Genomic DNA, 23,151 nt, shown 5'->3' on the forward strand with positions numbered 1-23,151 from the left:
GGTCACAGAGTTTAAAAGCGGCGAGAATGCGCACTTGTAGCGCAGAAAACAGGTGGTTTTAGTTGGCAAAAGTAGTTTGGACCAATTCCTATATTATTCTCAGCACGCGGGGTTTTGTCCAGAGGTGGAAAGTAACAAATTACATTTACTCACATTACTGTAATTGAGTAGATTTCATAAGTAATTTGTCATTTTTATAGTAGTTTTTAAAATAGGTAATTTTACTTTTACTCAAGTTAATTTTGACACAAGTAATTTACTTCACTACTTTGGAAACCGAGTAAAAATGAGTAAAAAATTAAATGCTGGAAAAAAAATGTTTGAATGAAAATAAAAAAGAGTTTTGTTCTCCATGGCAGCACAGCTGAACTTCTGCCAGCAGTGTTTATTATGGTTAGTGAGAGAGACACTGTGTGAATCAGCTGTGCTCGGGGGAACCGGTGTTCTGTCGAGTTATGCTACCCATCAATGTGTGCTTCTTTACAGCACTGCGCATGCGCTGACCAATAGTTTTTTTGTATGATTTCATGTTTTTAATGATATTTTCTTAAATAAACAATCTGCTTGAACGTTAAAAAAAAACATGTAAGTAGCAGTATAAGCATAGCAATGGCTTCCTCTTACAGCATCCACAGTTAATCCTGTTGGATGTGGTTGGTCCTTCTTGGTGGTATGCTGACATTACCCTGGATACCGTGGCTTTTGATGCATCACAAAGACTTGCTGTCTTGGTCGCCCCAACCCATAATGTGTGCATTGCAATATTTAGAGCAGAACTGTGCTCTTACCCTGCTAATTGAACATTCACACTCTGCTCTTACTGGCGCAATAATGTGCAATTAATGAAGATTGGCCACCAGGCTGCTCCAATTTAGCCATAAAACCTCCCACACTAAAATGACAGGTGTTTCAGTTTCATTGTCCAACCCCTGTACATTATATAATGCTCAGGAACTGGTTAAATAGCTAGATAATCAGTGTAGGGTATGTTCTGACCTGGATAACCAGCTTATCATCATCATGGTGCCAAAAGAGAGTTCCATTTTATTCTACTGGCAATACTTCTCTAAATGGAAGGTAAGCCGACCAGCAGACACTCTAAAGGCCTGGATATACTGTAGCTCTGTTTGCTAAGCTACGCTACGCTACGCTACGCTCTTCACCATGTGCTCAGTTAGATCCAGGCTAACTCTGGATAAATCACAGCTCTGAAAGTGACTGAGCAAAATTTGGTCACTTCCTGTTTCGGGGCGCCCCAACCCCCACCTCCCCTGGAATGCTCGGGCTACTGCAGCGCCTGTGAGGGTAGGGTTACAAAAAGAAAAGAAAGAAAATCGAGTGAAGGAGGGCAAAAAGTAGAGGGAGGGAAAGTGGCCAACAAGGATAGCAGAGCCGTAAGGATTAAACGAATGAAGGAAAGAAAAGAAAGACAAAGTATAAAGGTATAAACAAGGATTCCATCTAGGCAAACCATTTTAAAATGTCTTAGACCATGTAACATCCATGAATAAAGTAAATCTTCTACATGCCAATTACTGGGGTTGGTTCTAAGCCTTGAATTAGAAAATTATTATTGATCATTGTTCATTATTACGCCCATTATATGTCAATCAGGATCTTGTTTCTTTTTTTTGTCTGTAGTTTATTTCTTGTTTATTTTTGTAGTCCTGTCTGTTCATGTATTTTGTTTAGAGTTTAGATTTGTTTTGTTGTTTGTGTTCTTGTTAATAAATTACCTGTGTTTACATCTGCCTCGCAATTTCCTTACTGCAATCTCTGACATGGGAATATTGAATTACAACAGTTTAAACCAGGGGTGTCCAAACTACTTCCCGTGGGCCATTTGCAGCTTGTTTCCTTTTATGGAGTGCCCCCCGAGGTATTTTAGAAATAAAACGAAAGTTGGCCCGCAGGTTTTTATAAAGTGAGAGTTAAAGTTTGAACGCTAGGTGTCAGAAAACGGACCAAAGAGTCTAAAAGCGGTAAGAATGAGCAGTTGTAGTGCAGAAAACGGACCACAGAGTCTATATATGCAGTGAGAATGCAGTTGTTGCACAGAAAACAGGCCAAAGAATCTAAAAGCGACGAGAATGCGCAGTTGTAGTGTAGAAAACGGGCCAAAGAGTCTAAAAGCGGCGAGAGTGATCAGTTGTAGCGCAGAAAACAATCCAAAGAGTCTATATATGCGGTGAGAGTGCTCAGTTGTAGCGTAGAAAACGGGCCAAAGAGTCTAAAAGCGGCGAGAGTGATCAGTTGTAGCGCAGAAAACAATCCAAAGAGTCTATATATGCGGTGAGAGTGCTCAGTTGTAGTGTAGAAAACGGGCCAAAGAGTCTAAAAGCGGTGAGAGTGATCAGTTGTAGCGCAGAAAACGGGCCAAAGAGTCTAAAAGCAGAGAGAGTGCTCAGTTGTAGGACAGAAAACAGACCAAAGAGCCTAAAAGCGGAGAGAGTGCTCAGTTGTAGCGCAGAAAACCGACCAAAGAGTCAAAAAGCAGTAAGAGTGCTCAGTTGTAGAACAGAAAACAGACCAAAGAGTCTAAAAGTGGAGAGAGTGTTCAGTTGTAGCGCAGAAAACGGGCCAAAGAGTCTAAAAGCGGTGAGAGTGATCAGTTGTAGCGCAGAAAACGGGCCAAAGAGTCTAACAACTCCGAAGAAACGAAAAATAGACAGCAAATGCAGACAATTTCAGGCATGTTGGGAAAATTACTATTTTTTTTAACTGAGTACCGAGCTACCGAGGGAAGTGTGTATGTTTAATTTATCAGAAATCAGTTTCCTAATTAGGAGTATAATATTAAAAGACATTAAGACCCGAAACATCAATTTGAAAAATCGTAGTTTACACAACACTGTCAAAGATAGATAAAGATAGTAACTCAAGTAAAATGGTGTTTAAATGATAGTAATTAAAGAAAATATATTATTATAAGTGGTATATTTAATTATTTGTTTTATTACAGAGTCTGTAGCCCGTGACTGCACATATATTTCTCCTTCTGGCCCCCAACAAAAAAGTTTGGACACCCCTGGTTTAAACGCATCTTGGGTTTACAGTAAACTACTGTAGGCTACAATCCCGGCCTGCACATGTCTGTGTTTCTTTCTTTTTGCGTTGGATGATGAAATAAACATGGTTTTGCCTCTTGAATTTGGCCGAACATGATTTAGTTCCACGCCGCTTTGATTTGCCAGCTGAATCGCTGACGTTAAGATTCCTCGCTCAGAAAAATGGCATCTGCACTTCCAAAAAAATGCCATCTTTTATTGCACTCGGCTCCTTATTTGTTTTAGTTTTTTTTCCCTTGGTTTTTGCAGCTTGAGGGTTTTATTGAAATGTTCTGGAGTTCATCCTCACCCGAGCCGACAAAGAAATTATTGTTTTAGTAATTTTTTTTTCCTGCTTTAAACACAGGCCACATGAAGACGACTCTTTGACTTCTATAATGTGGCAAATTAGCGAGGAAGCACATGTCTCTCATAGGGACAGAATGGCTTGGGGGCAAGTCTAGCTTTTCAGCTTTTGTAGCCGGGCTTTGACTCGTGACTTGCCTGCAGGCATTGTACTGGGAAAACGTCTATGAGCTTAAATGAGAAGGCCCATGCAGTTTAAACCACAGTGCTAATTGCAGCTGGGCCTAATTTTGCATTGAGAATAGCTATAAAAAAGGCCTGCAACACATTCCATCAAATGCAAAAAAAAAAATTGCATGATCATCCCTGTAAAAAAGTACACCATTAAGGCATCATACCTTGCTTTAAGATCTCTAAAGCCCTATCTGGATGAGATTTCTGGATGAGGTTTCTCACGGGGTTCTTTCTGGGGTAATTTTCTCTTTTATGAAGGGTTTTATCCTCCGGTTATTTTAGTCCCGTCCAGATCCACATCTCTGAGTTTTGTCATCTTACATTTAATAAAATAGCTGTTTGTCCACTGCCATGCACCGTAATTACACTTTGGGCACACGTTTCCACAGAGATCCATGTTAAAAACACAACAGCGAGTGAAAATGGAGGAGCTACTGAACGCGATGTCATGTGATCGAGAAAGCCTATAAGAAAAACTCATTGGTCCCCCTTCCTGTTTTTTCTATTGCAGTCCGGATGCAGGAGTTTTATCACTAGAAGTAAAAGTGTGAAACAGACGTCCCCCTGAGAAAATAATCCCATCCGGATAGGGCTTAATGCATTAATGCTGTATATAAAAAAGTGATGAATTCTGACAAAACCCTGTACCATATAACTCCCTTGCTTTTTGACTTGTTGATAACATTCTAGATGTCTCTTTTTGTCTTTTTATTACAGTTCATCTTTTTGTCTTTTTTATTCAAAAATGCTTGATGGGCCTAACTTTTAAATATCTCCATTAATTTGAGCCTATAAGTGGAAAATGCAAATATGTCCAAAGGACCCAAAATTTGTCCTTTGTCATGCTGATGCAAACTTATGCATTCAAAAAGAATAGAAAATGCACCGAAAAAAAAAAACAGACCAAAATATACCAAATCTTTGTTATAGTGCATTACAACACTACATTGTACAATGTTCTTATGAACAGATATTATAAGGCATTATACGCCGTTTCTTTATAAACCCTTCTACCTCTAGTTTATAATGTGTTATGATTGTCGCTGTAAATACTTATAAGCAATTATACAGGCTTATTAGAGTCATTATAAGGTATTATGCATGTCATATAATGCATTATAAATGCATTCATAAGGCATTATGAATACAGGGTTTATAGGAAGTGTTATCAAAGTTTCTAGATCTTCAAACTTTACAACAGGTCAAACTGACCCGGAACATAACAGAAGGGTTAAGCCCCCAACACACATAACACAATAGTATACAGTAGAAGCACAATACTGATCATATGCACTACAACAGTATAATATATTTTTGAAATCACTTTCATATTCATATTCAGCCCACAAGAACACTGCACAGGGGTTCCATCCTGGCAAAAACAGAGGAGTCTTTGATTAAGGACTGCACACCGCACCAACCTCTCCACCACGGGAGCTTTAATGTGAAATAGGGAAATGAGAGCAGAAACCAGAGGGGAAAACAGGCCTGTTTGGGTTGAGAATAATACAGACGTACTGCTCTGCCAGCAGCCAAGAGCAATACTGGCACAGCATTCCATTCAAATGGAACCAGTGAGACTCCGATTGGGGAGCTGTGGTTCAGTTTCAGCCCAACTACAGCACTTCACCGCTGGGCTCAGATCAAACCGAGAAAGAGGAGGGCAATGGTAACCATTACCGAAGATGACATAACATAGTCGTATGTCATTATCATAGTGACATAAAGTAGGAGAACATCAATCACAGTGTCTACAGTCTCTACTATAAGTGTCCTTCTGACTCTTAGATGTGTACAAAAGATGATACTCCAGAGATGTTCAAAAGCTGCTTTATAAAATTCATGAATCTCTAGAATATGATTCAAAGTGGTTGGTGTGGTGCAGTGAGCCAACTACCACATTGTGTGGGAGACTCAGGTTCAATTCCTGGTCTGGGTGACTGAATGCTGCACTACACCAATAAGAGTCCTTAGGCAATACTCCTCCTAACACCTCTGACTGAATCTGAGATGAGTCTCAAGACTGATGGGTCCCAGTCTTAGCAAGATCGTTAAACTGTGGGGTGTCAAGTCAAGTTCCAAGTCTCTAGGTTGTGAAACATAGTCATGTCTTAAATGTCTGGAGTGGTCTGGAGGTACGGAGTGTCTTGAGTGTTTGAGATGTCTCAAATCATTGGGCCATAAGTCTGAATTGAGTCATAAGTCTGTGTGGTTTGAGCACAAGTCGAGTCTTGAGTCTTTGAGTTGTTGAGTCAGATCCAAGTGTCGAATTTTAGAAGTTATTTAAGTCTTGAGTCAAGTTGAATTAAGTCGTTTGGGACCAAATCCAAGTCCAGTTTTGAGTTGAGTTCATAGTACGAATCCAAGTCTGAGTGTGAGATCCAATAGTCTTGAGTTTGTAATCTCTTGGTTGCGGGTAAGGGTCAAATCTCAAATCGCACCTCTGGTAAAAAATAAGAGACCACTTAAAAATGTTACTAAATTGAAAACCTCTGGAATATAATCAAGAGGAAGATGGATGCCTTTTTTGCACCAGGAGTAAAGCAGCATAAAGTTATCCAAAAGCAGTGTGTAAGACTGGTGGAGGAGAACATGATGCCAAAATGCATTAAAACTGTGATTATAAACCAGGTTTATTCCACCAAATATTGATTTCTGAACTCTTAAAACTTTATGAATATGAACTTGTTTTCTTTGCATTATTTTTGTTAATATAGCCATTTCTCATTTTCTGCAAATAAGTTCTCTAAATGAAAATATTTGAAATGAAATGTTGTTCGTAGTTTATAGACTAAAACAACAATGTTCATTTTACTCAAACATAAACCTATAAATAGCAAAATCAGAGAAACTGATTCGGAAACTACAGTGGTCTCCTCATTTTTGCCAGAGCTGTATAGTTTAATACATACTGTATAAAAATACTACGTAAATACATTAAACAAAAAGCACAGAAATGATTAAACCTTTATTAAACCATTAACACAACCAATAGAGCAAGAAACTCGAGGAAGATAACTGTTATCAGTGATGATACAGTTGGAAGTTGGAAGAAATCAGTATTGACCTCTGAACACTGAAGAGATCCATCCATCATCGTATTGATGCACGTCTGGCTGAGCAACACTGTGTTGTAAGATAAAAAATAATGTCGACATACCTACAACTTTGGGCAGCTTCTGCCTGCGGATTGGGATTCTGGGTAGCTTGGTGCTGATTCGGCTGAATCGCCCACACAGGATTCTCTTGGCCTTCTTGCTGTTAGTGGAGCCGTCCTGGTCTTGACTGTAAGTGGGAGGAGAAGATTAGATCAAAGAGCAAATTCAGGCTCGGGCCAACATTTATTTTGGATCTGCGTGCAGAGTGCTGAGCACTAAAAACCTTTAACATGGCTGTGGAGGGGAATATTTAAAGGTAGCATGCAATATAGGTCTATTTTACAGTATTTTAGGTAATTATATGAACTCAGGTTCATGTAGCTCAACTTTATGTAGCTTCAGATTAGATCAACAACAGTAGAGTGTAGCTTCATGGAATGGAGAGTTTCCATGGACAACAGCTCCATCCACCAAGCATTAATTACATCACTAAAAGAAAAACTCTGATGTAAAATTGACTTTGGGTATAGTAAAACATGATAAAATACTCTCCTACAGCTTTCTGAGATCCAGACATTTTAACAGTTTGTCCAAACGCCCTTCATACTGGGTGACACAGGGCATAATTGAACACCCGAACATCCCTTTCAGACAGCTTCCTCTTACAGCGTCCACAGTTAATCCTGTTGGATGTGGTTGGTTCTTCTTGGTGGTATGCTGACATTACCCTGGATACTGTGGCTCTTGATGCATCACAAAGACTTGCTGTCTTGGTCACAGATGCTCCAGCAAGATGTGCACCAACAATTTGTCCTCTTTTGAACTCTGGTATGTCACCCATAATGTTGTGTGCATTGCAATATATTGAGTAAAACTGTGCTCTTACCCTGCTAATTGAACCTTCACACTCTGCTCCAATTTAATCATGAAACCGCCCACACTAAAATGACAGGTGTTACAGTTTCATTGTCCAACCCCTGTATATATATATATATATATATATATATATATATATATATATATATATATATATTTATATATATATGAATATGGTGGCACCCGGAGCTGAATCTCACTTTATGGGAAGTAAATAGTGTTTTTTAATAAGCTTCTTGTGCACTTTTTAAGTAATTAAGGCCTCGTTTTAAATGTCAGGGCTCTTTGCGCTGGATAACGGTGGTAAAAAGCGATTTATCAGGGTAAATTATGCCCCGTGTCACCCAGTCTGAAGGGTGTTTGGACAAACTGTTAAAATTTCTGTATCTCGGAACGCGGTGGGAGAACGGAGGTGTGCTATTCATCAAAGGTAAAAAATTTTATCATGTTTTACTACAACAAAAGTCCATTTTACACCAGAGTTCTCCTTCAAGCATATTTGTTAACACAAAACATCATATTTTGCTATATTTTAAAGCTGAATAAGAGGTTATAACCTCAGATGACCTCACAGAGCTGACCTCGGGAGGCAGGTTTGACGTTTAGGGACTCACCTATTGCGGTTTTTGTTGTTGCAGAAGAAACAGCAGCAGAGCAGAGAGAGCAGGATGAGCAGCAGAAACGACACCAGCGACCCAGCAGCTATCACACCCATCCGCTGGTTCGGATCTGAGGAAGTGAAAAAAAGAAATAAAGCTTTTTACACATCTGCACAGAGTCAAATCAGGCTACAGCATCTGCTGTTTCAGTATCACATCCCTGTATATACACATAGATAAATAGGTGGTGGTGAGTGCTAATGAGTGCCAGTTTCATCCTCATAACATTTTTGATGGTCTTTGAGGTGACTACACTTGAGGATACTTTCCTTGAAGTCCTTGAAATGTTCCTTTAAGTGTTGCAAATTGACTGACCTGTGTTTCTTAAAGTATTTTTTTGCCATAATTTTGCATTAGAGCATAACTCAAATATGGCTATTTACAGTTTATAGACATGTTTTAGTTTATGGAATGGGACAGCAGTATATTTTAATTTAATTTCATTTTATTTACAGCATTTATCTGACGCTCTTATCTAAAGTGACTTACAATGTTATTCCTGTTAACCCTTGTGTGGTGTTCGGGTCTGTGGGACCCGTTTTCATTTTTCATCAAATGATACTAAAAATATATTTTTTCTAACTCAAACTCATTGGCATTGGCTTATTTTTTTTGTGAAAAACATATATCAAAACACATTTTTGATAAACACACACACACACACACATTTATATTACATACAGTATGTTTGGCCAAGGTCTAATAAACATTGCTTCATTTGTAAATTTGAAACTAAACAAATGTTCTACTCATATCTTGAGTTTAATTCATTTTCTTTTACATTTTATTAAAAAATTAATAAAAAAAGAGTAGCACTTTTTAAAAGAAATGTAACATAAGAAAGGTAAAGGGCAAATATTAACCATGTAAGCTGTTTATATTGCTTACAATTTAGGTGAAGCAAGCATGTGTAAAGCATTTTAATGTAAAATTGCTTAATTTTGCTGAATTAAATACAAGTAACAAAGTAAACGAGTAACAAAAATATACGAACACCACACAAGGGTTAAAGAGGCGGGACTACAAAGTGTTAGGAGTCTTGCCCAAGGACTCCTGTTGGTGTAGTGCAGCATTCAGTCACCCACAGCAGGAATTGAACCCCAGTCTCACACATGATAGGGTAGCTCAATGGCAGGTAGTGGTGTTATCCACTGCACCACAGTCCTAATGAGAGCCAGTTTCATCATAACTTCCTAATTTCTTGAACTTGAGGATACTTTTCAAAGTTCTTGAAATCGTTTCGTATTGACTGACCTTCGTTTCATAAAGTAATTTTTTTATTCTTTACAACTGATGCTCTCAAACACTTTATCAAGATATTAACTCTTGATGAGTTCAGAAGCACAGCTGTTAACTGAAAGCCTGAATTCCAGGTGACAGTACCCTATTTTCTCTAAAGCTGACTGAGAAAATAAAGCCAAGAGGTGCAAAACTGTCTAATCTAAGCAAGAGGTGCTACTTTGAAGAATCTAATATATGAAACATATTCTGGTTTGTTTAACACTTTTTTGTTCACAAAATAAATCCATTTTTATTATTTACAGTTGACTTCAGTAGTAATACAGAACATGTTAAAATGTTTATGTGTAGTAAGAAATTGGGATGCTGCCGCTGTTGTAAAGTGTGTGTAAGTGTAAGTGTGTGTGATAAGGTGATTGATATAATTGGTGTAATTGTGTAATCTGTATAAACCGTGGAGAGTCTGGAGGAGAGATTTAACATCTGCTGTGATGGAGGAGCTTCACAGGGTCAACCATCCTCTCTCAACACAGCTGGAGTGATATCATCACTGCCAAAAACCTCCGCTGACCCTTCCTCTCTCTCTCTCTCTCTCTCTCTCTCTCTTTCTCTCTCTTTTTCTCCCTCTTACTTTTCTCTTTCTCGCTTTCACTACTGCTCAATCTCTTTTGCTCTCTCTGTCTTTCTTTCTCTTATTTTCTTTTTTTCACACACACTCTTTCTCGTTTACACTACTGTTCAATCTGTTCTTTCTCTCTCTCTTACACTCTTACACTCTCACTCCCTTTAATACTCTCTTTTTCTCTCTCTCTTACACTCTTACACTCTCACTCCCTTTAATACTCTCTTTTTCTCTCTCTCTTACACTCTTACACTCTCACTCCTTTTCTTATTGTTACACTCTCACTACCTTTCTTACTCTCTCTTTCTCTCACTCACACTCTCACTCCCTTTAATACTCTCTTTCTCTCTCTCTCTTACACTCTTACACTCTCACTCCTTTTCTTATTGTTACACTCTCACTACCTTTCTTACTCTCTCTTTCTCTCACTCACACACTTACTCCCTTTCTTATTCTCTCTCTTTTTATCTCTTTTTAACTCTTACTCTCACTCCTTTCTAACTCTCTCTTATTCTCTCTCTTACACTCTTACACTCTCACTACCTTTCTTACTCTCTCTTTCTCTCACTCACACACTTACTCCCTTTCTTATTCTCTCTCTTTTTATCTCTTAAACTCTTACTCTCACTCCTTTGTAACTCTCTCTTATTCTCTCTCTTACACTCTTACACTCTCACTCCCTTTAATACTCTCTCTTTTTTTCTCGCTTACACTCTTACACGCTCACTCCCTTTAATACTCTCTCTTTCTCTCTCTCTTACACTCCTGCTCCCTTTTAAACATCTCTCTTTCTCTCTCAATTCAATTCAATTCAATTCAAATTGGCTTTATTAGCATGACTGTTTTAAAAAAAAACAATGTTGCCAAAGCACACAAATATCACAACCGAACCTATAGTGAAACAACGATGAAACATAAACATCAATTAATTAAAGAAAGAATAATAATAATAATAATAATAAAAAAATCACAATAATAATAATAACAACAATGATGATAATAGTAAAAACAACAATAATAATAACAATAGTAATAATAAAAAAATTATAGTGATTATAATGATCAAGTATAATAATATTAACAGTTTTACTCTCTCACTCCCTTTAATACTCTCTCTTTCTCTCTCTCTTACACTCCTGCTCCCTTTTAAACATCTCTCTTTCTCTCTCTCTCTCACTTACACTCTTACTCTCTCACTCCCTTTCCTACTATGTTACACTCTCACTACATTTCTTACTCTCTCTTTCTCTCTCGCTCACACTCTTGCTCCCTTTCTTATTCTCTCTCTTTCTTTCTTTTGAACTCTTACTCTCACTCATTTCTAACTCTCTCTTATTCTCTCTCTTACACCTTACTCCCTCGCTCCCTTTCTTCCTCTCTCTCTTACACTCTCACTCCCTTTCATATTCTTACCCCTTTCTCTTACGCTCTTACTCTCTCGCTTCCTTCTTACTCTCTCTTTATTTTTATCTTTCTTACACTCTTACACTTTTGCTTCCTTTCTTACTCTCTCTCTCTCTTTCTATCTCTCACTTTTGCTCCCTTTTTTACTCTCGATTATTATCTTATTACACTTTTGCTCTTTCACTCCCTTTCTCACTCTCTCTCTCTCGCTCTCTCTCTCTTTCTTACACTCTTACTCTCTCGCTCCCTTTCCTACTCTCTCTTATTCTATCTCTCACACTCTTACTCTCTCGCTCCCTTTCTTACTCTCTCACTTTCTTTCTCTCTCTTACGCTCTCTCTCCCTTTCTTAGTCTCTCTCTTTCTCTCTCTCTCTTATACTCTTACACTCTCATTCCCTTTCTAACTCTCTCTCTCTTTCTCTCTCCCTCTTACGCTCTCTATCCCTTTCTAACTCTCTCTCTCTTTCTCTCTCTTTTACACTTCTCTCGCTTGCTTTCTGTATTGTTTTCCTTTTTTTATAATTTCTTTATGTACAACAATGCTCTCTCTCTCTCTCTCCCCCTCTTTTCTACCCCATCTGTCTCTCTCTCTCTCTCTCTCCCTCTCTCTCTTCCTGTAGTATTTCACTCCGCTGTGAGAAGCTCTAACACTGTGAGCAGAACAGGAAGCGAGCCAAAAAACACAGCCGTAAAAATCAGACACCACTCTGGAAACACCATCAGCCGCCATGGTCAAAACTCCAGCTGTCTACTACACTGACCTACATAGAACCACACACACACACACACACACACACACTCTCACACACACACAGACACTCCTAACAACGCATGTTACCAATAACAACTGCATTCTTCAGCCTGTTAAGCTCTTTCTCTTCAATGTTACAAAACGTCCATTATTCTAGAATACACTACATATCCACGATTCCTACTGAAAACAAGGGTAGTGAAAAGAGTATATCCTGCTTTTGGTGGAGTAACTGTCTTTACTGTCTTGGAATAAAGGCTTTCTACTGGATTTTGGAGGAACATTGCAACTTCTCAAGTCAATCAATAAAGTATTTATACCCTGTTTATAAGCTGTTAATAACTTTAAAGTAGCTAAACTAATTCATTAGAAGGTCTGTCCAAAGACATGTCCTGTACATACACTAATTGATGTGCCAAAAGTCATGGGATGGCAGTATCAATTAATCGATCAATCAATCAATCAATCAATCAATCAATTAACCTCTATTTTAACTATATTAACATTAATAAAAAAAACTGATAAAAAAAAATTAAAAAACTGATAAAAAAATTAAAAATAGTAAAACTTGGTTTAATTAAGAAAATAAGTTCAAAAGTTGATACAATAAATACAAAACAAAAGTTAAAAATAAGCTAAAACTAACTTTTGCATAGTAAAATAAAGATACAAATAAATAAATGAATAAAAAATAATAATAAAATAATAAAATAAGTTAAACAGCAATAATATAAAACTATTAAAAATAATGAAGAAATAAAAAGGAAATAAAGAACTAAGAGAAGAACTAAAAGGTGCACATCGAGCTACAACATAGGGTACGCGGTGATGCAGGTTCGACGCAGAAGTATAAATTGGCCTCTCTATACTATACGTTGTGAGGTGTTACCTTGTGATTTGTGATCACCACAGTGTCATCACATGTGTACCGGAAATACGTCATAAAAAGTGTTAAATGGGTTCTATGGGTACTATGGGTTCCGAGTGGTCTTAAGCGCTGTGACTATGATTTGTAGATCGCTGGTTTGAATCCCGGCCATACAGCTCGCCATCTGCTGCCAGAGCCCTGAGAGAGCACAATTGGCCCTGCTCTCTCTGGATGGGCACTCTTTCCCTCATCACTCCTAGGGTTATGTGTATTCTTTCTGTGCCTTCCTAAAGTTGTAGCATCACCAGTGATGGGGGTATACAACTGAGTGGGGTGGGACAATTGGACAGATAAATTTGGAGAAAATTAATAATAAACTACTATTAGAAATAAAGAATCATCAAACTTCACAGGCCCTAAATTAGAGCCCTGTGGGATACCATATACAATTAACTAACCTAAATGCCAAACAAACCAATGTTTTTGAGTGAAATTTTTGTTTTTGTCCCATAATATGCGGTATATCTGTATAAAGTGTTCCTTAAAATGATAACGAAGTCCTAAAAAGTCCTTCTGGAGATGACCCACCCTGCTCCTGGTATTATATCACATAGCCTCGCTTGACTTTGACGCAATGGAACACAGTGCGTCCCAGCAGACCAGGAACTCGTGTGGGTCTCCAAAACAAATGACATAACAAAGAAACCAGAGAGAGAGAGAGAGCGAAAGAGAGAGAGAGAAAGAGAGAGAGAGAGAAAGACAGAAAAAAAGTTTTCTCTTACATAAATTGCAGGCTCCAGACACCGGGTTGCAGTTTTTATCGTGGCAGGGGCACGTCTCCGCACAGTTAACCCCGAACTGACCGAACTCACACGTCAGATTACAGCTGCAGTGAAATAAAAGAAAAAAATAATGTGCATAAAGATAACTATTTATATATATTTTCCTAGAAATTATTGCATTGCATAAATCGCATAAAAATAAAGCAATTGCATACATTTAAAGAACAAGGATTTTTTTTTTTTGGCCAAAAACAAAACATCAAAATGTAATAAAATGAAATATTTTGCTAAAAGCAATAGTAATTTCATCCACATTTTAAACACTTTTTCATCAATTGATAAATTAAATAGCCTAAAAGTAAGTTGTCTCGTTTTTCAAAGAAAAACTGTAAAAAAAAAACAAAAAAAAACAATTAAAATATATTTCTTCAATACGTTTTATAAAACCCTTTTTAATATCCCAGCAGATATGTTGTACCAACAAAACACAATACCATTACCTCAGCAGAGCTACTCTAATCCTACGCTTACCTCAGCAGTGCTACTCTGATCATACCCTTACCTCAGCACTGCTGTTCTAATCATACATTTACCCATACAGTGCTATTTTACACTTACTTACTTCACATTTAGTGCTGTCAAACACTTACCTTAGCAGTGCTATTCTAATCACACACTTACCTCAGCACTGGTGTCCTAAGCATACATTTACCTAAGCAGTGTTACTCTAACCATACACTTACCTGAACAGTGCTATTCTAATCATATAGTGCTGTTCTAATCATATGTTTACCTCAGCAGTGCTAGTCTAATCATAAACATATCTTAGCAGTGCTAGGTTCTAATCATACAGTGTTATTCTAATCATACAGTTCTACTCTAATCATAAACGTACCTTAGTAGTGCTAAGTTCTAATCATACAGTGTTATTCTAATCACACATTTCTATTTTAATCGTGCATTTACCCCAGCAGTGCTATGGATTATAATTGAAAAAATCAGTACAGACATGGACAATAAAACCAAAATCACCTAAAACTATAATTAAAATTGATTATAGTAGGTCTAAAATAAATCAGATAAAATGTTAACACACAATAATAATAAAATGTGTATCAGATCCTGAGAGCTCCATTGTGTAGGGTTATATTACATGGTAAAGCAAACATTACAGTAATATCATTAAACAATTCTGACACTGAAATGCTTTTTAGAAACTGGGTTTTTATCATTAAGATTCCTAATGAGGTTAAAAAATGGATGGAATGTGGAATGCTGCAATAACCCACTGCAGCCAAGAGGCCACATACTGTATATCAGATAAACTGGAATAACAGAGAAATTCCCTTCTAATGAATAAAACAAATGAAGAAATGCTTTAGTGTGGAAATTAATATCCCAGCCCAGTAACTCCCTACGACCCTTAATTTAACTCTAAAAAGTGATAAAACAACAGCTACAGTGTCTTATAAGTCTATGCAGTCGCTAGGCTGTTCCCTATGTGCTGAACTCTAGGGTGTTTGTTGGTGCATGGTTGATGTGGTATTCCAGGTGGTTGATGTGATATTCCAGGTGGTTGCAGGTTATTTGCCATATGGTGTTGCTTGGTGGCTGCTAAGGTTTTTCTAGGCATTTGTTCTATTATTCAAGGTTGTGGCAAGGGTGTCCCAGGTGGTTCTTACAGTGTTGTCAAGTGGTTGCTGAGGTACTCCACATGGTTGGAGAAGGCTGAACAAACATTTAAGTCTATACAGAAACCATAAACCACATTGGGTTCCACATACTGTTCCTACTAGAGCTTTTAGGAAGTGGAAATAAAATACAATATTCTAGAATTGTCTGAGTAGAGGAAAAATATTCTATAACCATGTAAATTGAGTATGTTCTAGAAAAGTAAAAATGACAGATCGGTATTCTATAACAGTGTAAATGAAGAACATACATTCTAGAACAGAATAAAGGGAGAATGATAGAATTGTCTGCGAAGAGAAAGAACATTCTTGAACAGTGTAAATGAAGAACATACAGTACATTCTAGAACAGTGTAAAAAGAAGGATGAACATTCTAGAATTGTCTGTGTAGAGAAATAACATTCTAGAACAGTGTGAATGAAGTATGGATGTTTCAAAAATATTAATGAAGAATCAGTATTCTAGAACAGTGTGAATGGAGAATTGATATTCTAGACCAGTTTCAATAGATGAAGAACATTTTAGAACAGTGTGCATCAAGAATTTATATTCTAGAAATGTCAACAGAGGAAGAACATTTTTAGAGCAATGTAAATAACGTACATTTTAGAACAGTGTTAAGGAAGGACATTCTAGAATGCTGTGAGTAGAGAAAAAACTTGGTTGAACAGTGTGAATGGGGTATCCAATGTTTGTAGAAATGTATGAATCAAGGATCAATATACTTGACCAGTAAATCTTTTTAGAAGGAATATATTTTGAGTATAATATATGAACCAGGAATTATATTCTAGAATCAAGTACTGATGTTCTAGAACAGTGTCAACAGAGGAAGAACATTTCTAGAACGGAGTAAACAAAGAACACATTCTAGAATAGTGTTAAGGGAGGATGAATGTTCTAGAATTGTGTGAGCAGGGGGTACAACATTGTAGTCCAAGCCAAGGAAGAATATTCCAGAAAAGTGTGGATAGAGCTTGATTTTTTTTTATAACTGTAAACAAACAGTATATTCTAGAACAGTGTGAATAAAGATTGACACTGTTCTAGAATGCACTGTATGTTTACAGTTATAAAAAAAACATTCCAAAATGGCGAGAATGGAAAACAATATTCTTGATGAGGACATTCTAGAACACTATGAATCCACACTTTGAGTGGATGTGTAGAGAACCTTCTAGAAAAGTGTTATAAGTAAAACTTTCAACAAAAGAGATCATGGCAGAGTTTCTATGATAATGAATTTAGCCATGTTTTAGCCTTATTACGTAAAGTTAAAGAACTAAAGAAACAGAAAAAACAGCTATGAGAAGCTTATTTTCTTTCTCTGAACTCGTCCCAACAGTGAGTTCACCATCAGAGATTTTATGACTGGATGGAGGGATGGAGGATGGAGGGATGGAGAATGGAGGGATGGTGGATGGTATTTAGGAGTCATTACCAGCGGAACCATTCGCTCAGGCTGTGGTCTCTTCTTAAAAAACGCTGCTTGGCAGGAAAGGGCATCTATTCCTGTTCCCCCATCGTTTAAAAAAGGCGTTCCTTTATAAAACACAGTGCGGTTATAGAGTGAGATCTTGTGCCAAATGAGCTTTTCTGTAGATATGAGAAGATATCAGAGAAAGCAGCTGCAGAAAGAAGAGGAAATGTTTTCGTAAAGTTTCCTTCAAAGAGGTTTTTAAAGAATTCCCAATCCTCTCAGCGGATTCAGAAGACAAACGGCTCCATCTGGATCTTTCAGAACCTCTTTTTGGCACATTGTCATGTTTCAGGATCCATCACAGATGATTGGCTGTGAGAGCAATCCCGTTTTTTTAGTAAAATTTCTATGTTTCTTAAAGGGAACATATGAAGAGTTTGGTTCCAAAACGCTATAAATCCATTTGTATCAATTTGAGTAAAAAAGGGTTTTCTTTAGCGAGAAAGTGGTAGGCTGAAAACCACTGTTTTCTGTTTCAAACTTTCAAATACCATACTAAGGTTAAAATAACACAAAAAAATCAAATCAAGATTTTAATATTTAAAGATTTATTTTTAAAAATAATTCGTTTTTTCGCAAAACACAATAAATCCATGCCAAGTTTTTTTTTTTTTCAAAATGTCTTATATATCCTTTGGCATCAATAGATTTATTTTTTTACTAATAATGTGCAAATTACAATAATAAATAACAGTAAATTGTACATCTGAATATAATAGTTTAACCATTGGGCCTAAAACACAAATTTCAAAACATTTCTTTTCGAAAAAGTGCAAAATTTCATTAAAGAAAGATCATTAGAAAGTTTTTTACATCTCTTTCATCTGCTGACTTGCCACAAACAGAAGGTACAGATTCCTCCCTCAGACAAAGTCTGCTCAGGGGCTAATATTGCTGTTTCCTGGTTTATTGTGATGTCACAATAAGGAAGCATCCAAACAGCTCATAAGAGCATAGGATTCTTGAGACCAAACTCTTTTAGCAAACGGATTGGTGGATTTTTTGTTGATTGGAGTATTTATAGGGGCATAAGGCCCAAGTAAAAATGTCCCCTTTAATTCTGGTTATTTATCAAGAAACTGATTTTTTGCAGTTCAAGTGCAAGTTCGAGTATATAAACTGAAGGGTTAATCACATGTAATTCATCAGAAGCGTCCTGATCGAGGCCGTAATCTGTTAATTATGTGCTGAGTCGCATCAAAACCACAGGCCTGCGGAGAACTTCCTGGAATGCAGAGTTCCACGCCTCTGGAACTCAAACACATTCCACAACATCAACAGTCCTTCAGGGATCCTAGAAAGGCTAAAAACTTTTAGGGATCTAGCATAGTGCGAAAGAAAGGAAAGGGAAGAACATTCTAGAACACTTTCAATAGCGAATGGAAATAATGTTTTAAAACTGAAGAACATTTTAGAAGAGAATGGATAGGGAGGTGTGGGGAGAACACTGTAAAACAATGGAAATAGAAATAACATTCTAATAGACTGAATGAGGAAATAGTGAAGAGCAATTCAGCACACTGTAAAAAGGTAGAACATTCTAGAACAGTATGAATGGGGAATATATGGGAGAACAGAATATTTGAGCGCAGTCTGATGGATGATGAACTTTGTAGAACAGTACAGAACATCCTCTAGAACACTTTGATGAGAGGAGGAAAGACATTCTAGAACTGTATAAGCAGAGAACTTACATTCTAGGACAATGTGAAGGGAGTACGGACATTCTAGAACTTAATGAATAGAGAATGGATGTTTTAGAACTGTATGAATGAAGGACGGACATTCTAGAACTTAATGAATAGAGAATGGATGTTTTAGAACTGAATGAATGGATGACGAACATTCTAGAACTTAAGGAATAGAGAATGGATGTTTTAGAACTGAATGAATGGAGGACGGACATTCTAGAACTTTATGAATGGAGGACAGGTATTCTAGAATTGTATGAATGGAGGAAGGACATTTTAGAACTTTATGGTTGGAGGACGGACATTCTTGAACTGTATGAATGAAGGACTAAAATTCTAGAACCCTATGCATGGAGGAAGACATTCTAGAACATTTATGCATGGAGGACGGACATTCTAGAACTTTATGAATGGAGGACAGGTATTCTAGAATTGTATGAATGGAGGAAGGACATTTTAGAACTTTATGGTTGGAGGACGGACATTCTAGAACTGTATGAATGAAGGACTAAAATTCTAGAACCATATGAATGGAGGAAGACATTCTAGAACATTTATGCATGGATGACAGACATTCTAAAACAGTGTGAATGGAGTACGGACATTCTAGAACTCTATAAACAGAGGACATGCATTCTAAAACTGTACAAATGGAGGACAGACATCCTAGAACTTAAAGGATAGAGGATGGATGTTCTAGAACTGTATGAATAGAGAACGGACATTCTAGATCTGTATAAACAGAGGACAGACATTCTAGAACAGTGTGAATGGAGGATGAACATTCTAGAATTGTATGAATAGAGGACAGACATTCTAAAACAGTGTGAATTGAGGAAGGACATTCTAGATCTTTATGAATGGAGGACAGACATTCTAGAACAGTGAGAATGAAGGACGGACATTCTAGAACTTAATGAATAGAGGATGGATGTTTTAGAACTGTATGAATGGAGGACAGACATTCTGGAACTTTATGATTGGAGTACGGACATTCTAGAACTGTATGAATGGACAATAGACATTCTAGAACTTTATAAATGAAGGATGGATATTCTAGAACAGCAAGGATGAAGGAAGGAGATTCTAGAACTTAACAAATAGAAGATGAATGTTCTAGAACTGTATGAATGGAGGATGGACATTTTAGAACTTAATGAATAAAGGACACATTCTAAAACTGTATGAACTAAGGACGGATATTCAAGAATTTTATGAATGGAGGACAGACATTCTAGAACAGTGTAAAAGGAGAAGGGACATTCTAGAACAGTGTACAAGAGTCAACAAATAGAATTATATTTTGTGTATAAGTGTAAAAGAAATTGGTAATTTGGAAAAGTTCTCTTTGTAAAACCTTTTCTGGCTCTGATTTTCATTCTTTAAACATGTCAGTTTAAAGGCCTCCTTTCCTAAAAAAATACCCAAGCAAAAATTTACATCTATTTACATTCAGCCTTGATTTAAATGATGAAATAAGTAACTTACTAAGTTCCGTGAAAGCCGGAGTCGCAGAGGCACTCTCCTGTAGCGAAGTGGCAGTCTCCATTAAAGCAGTGGCTGCAGTCGTTCGCACAGTTATCTCCATACGTGCCGTTGGGACAGCGAACTTCACAGCTACAAAACAAAAAAAATAGAAGTAAATAGATGTAGAAGGGAGGTCAGGAGGGTGTTGGAACATAATGTAATTTTTTAAACTTCATTGATGGGAAAATCCATTAAAATTATTCGGGTGAAATCAACAAAAGCATCGTTCAAATCTTACCGATCTCCGATCCAGCCGGGATTGCAGTGGGAGCACTTCCCATTGATGCGGTCGCAGAAGTGACCGTCTTTACACGGTGGACATTCGTCATTGCAGTTTTCCCCGAAAAATCCAGGAGCACACATCTGATCACACTTGGTGCCGTTCCAGCCTCTCTCGCAGGTAACGCAGCGTCCCTCCGTCACCTTACAAGGCTGCTGACCTTTACAGTGACCACACCTGTGGGAAAAAAAGATGCTTTAGATCAGGGGTTGACAATTAAGTTTGGCTGCGGGGCAGAAACTTTCCAAGCCATTATGTGGCGGGCCACAAAAAAAAAAAATCTGTTTTGGAAAATGAAGAAGTGTAATGGTGGGATGGAGTGCTACAGACTAGTAGCTCTCCAGCCCAGAGGGTTGTTGAACTCAATTGCAGAACAGTTGATCTCAAAGCAGGTTAACCCAAGAAGAAAGGAATAAATAAATGTATAAATAAACCCACAAATAAACCCGCTTCTCACACGGTATCGAACCCTGGTTGTCAGGGTCGTGGTCCAATACACTACCCCTGCCTACCCTAGCTAGGGAATTGGGACAAATGCCCTTATGAGAAAAACGTATAGTCACGTCGAGCCCAACAGAGTGACAGGGGAGGTTTATAAACAAAAGCTAGCCAGAGAAGCATTTTATTTTTATTTTTTTACACTAGCGTTCATTATAGTTCAAGTCTCAACCTCACGGGCCAGATGTTTCATGCTTGCGGGCCACATCTGGCCTATTGCCGACCCCTGCCTTAGATCAAGGGCAATCAGAATGATCTTGTTTAATCATTTCATAACTCTAAGTCCTCAAGGTCTCCAAATCCCAGTGCTCAAAGTCTACCACCCTGGAGAGTCTACAGTCCAGATGCTCCTGTAGATCTTTGTTAACTAGATCTGGTGTCTTAGATGATCTCTGCACAGTGGTAGTTTTTCTTTAAGACCCATTCCCATTCCCATCCCTACTCCGAACCCTTTTGTTTTTCTTGACTCTTGACTTGACTCACCTGTTCCTGCAGTTCTGCCCGTAGAACCCGGCGGGGCACGGCTCCCTGCAGAACTTCCCCCTGTAGCCCGGCTTGCAGGTACATGAGCCATCCGCCGGGTTGCACTTGCCGTGGACGCACTGGCAGTACCGGTCGCAGTTCGGCCCCCACAGCCTCTCCCGGCACTGGCAGCGGCCCGTGAACTGCTCGCAGGGCGAGTTGTTGCAGGAGCACTGGGCGGCGCAGTTGCGCCCGTACCAGCCGGGCTGGCAGAGGCAGCGGCCCGAGCTCTGGTCGCACACCGAGCTGGCGCTGCAGTAGCAGTTGTTGCTGCAGTGCGGCCCCCAGAAACCCGGGTGGCAGGTGCACTTGCCCGTCTCCTGGTCGCACTTGCCCTTCTGGCAGCCGCATGGCTTCTCGCAGTTCTCGCCCCAGCGGTTGGGGTTGCACGTGCACTTGCCCGTCACATCGTCGCACTTGCCGTTGGGGTGGCACATGCACTTGCCCTTGCAGTCCGGACCCCAGAACTGAGCAGGACACTCTGGAGGTTCAGGGAAGAGAAGAGATGCAAAACAATTGGCGTTGGAATTCATAGTATGAAAAAAAAAAAAACTGTACCTAGTAATTGTACAACTGTACCTACAATGATTGGCCATTTTAACAAAAAAATGCTTACTATAAGAGCACTTACTTCACTGATCCGATCCCTCTCTTAGTCTTAGTAATCTAACCCAGTGGAAGTCAATAGGAAATAATCATGACAAAACCATTTAATTGCTAAACTAAGCACTGGAGGTCAATCTGATTTCTGAAACATGACTCTAATGTTGCACAGATGCTGAACAGTAGTTAAAAATGAAAATGGGTTTGATGTCAAAACCCAATACTGTGTATACATTGTTGGAAATGTAAGTCACATATCCATTAGCTATATACAGTAAAATTGGGTTGATGTCAAGTTCTAATATAAGGCAGAAAGAAGTTTGCATAGAATTTTGTGTAGAACAATGTGTGGAGTTTACGTTACGTTAAGACGTTCAGCAGATGAACATAGTAGTGTCAACTGATTTTTTTTTGTTTGTTTGATTAATCACAACAATATTCTGTGATTAACTGCGATTAATCACACTTGTTCCTCTTAAAACGCAATTTTTTATAGTGGCTATTTAAATGTTTAGTTTAGTTCAGATGTGAGCAGTAAACGCTGCACATACTGTGCTTAGTGTGTAAACAGCATGGAGCAGCAGAGACAGCGTTTTTTTCATAGCTGTATATTATCTGGCTGATATATCAGATTAAACTTTGACTAATTAGCAGTTTAGCTCAATTAAAAATGAGTATATTTGATAGCTGGGTCGGATCGAGACTAGATGACGTTCTCACCACAAGCGAACCACTCCAGAAAAACAATCTGAGCATTGGGTGGGGGCGGGGCAGATTACAGTGGAAGTTGGGATCAAACTTGGTGGCGTATTTAATTTGCGTAAAAAATGATAAAATGCTACTGATTTTAAATTAATTGCGTGCATTAACCCTTTAATGCTGATAGCCCTATTAAAAACTTACTAAAAGTACCTCAACAACGTTCTTACACTGCTATGTCTAGGCCTACAAAGTGAACCTACAGAATATGA

At 38.1% G+C, this 23,151-nt stretch overlaps 1 protein-coding gene across 1 annotated transcript in view; it reads right to left on the reverse strand.

Moving 5' to 3' along the window:
• scarf2 (scavenger receptor class F, member 2) overlaps positions 1–23,151 on the reverse strand; it is a 76,172-nt gene that overhangs the window by 16,822 nt on the left and 36,199 nt on the right. The window contains exons 4-9 of the mRNA XM_022668430.2: positions 21,539–22,058; positions 20,516–20,734; positions 20,239–20,367; positions 13,888–13,991; positions 8,176–8,290; positions 6,748–6,872 (exon numbers count right to left, since the gene is read on the reverse strand). Of these exons, the coding sequence (XP_022524151.2) occupies positions 6,748–6,872; positions 8,176–8,290; positions 13,888–13,991; positions 20,239–20,367; positions 20,516–20,734; positions 21,539–22,058 (1,212 nt within the window). The remainder of the gene's footprint in view (positions 1–6,747; positions 6,873–8,175; positions 8,291–13,887; positions 13,992–20,238; positions 20,368–20,515; positions 20,735–21,538; positions 22,059–23,151) is intronic.

This window comes from Astyanax mexicanus, chromosome 22, assembly GCF_023375975.1.
Source record: "Astyanax mexicanus isolate ESR-SI-001 chromosome 22, AstMex3_surface, whole genome shotgun sequence".
Classification (NCBI taxonomy): domain Eukaryota; kingdom Metazoa; phylum Chordata; class Actinopteri; order Characiformes; family Acestrorhamphidae; genus Astyanax; species Astyanax mexicanus.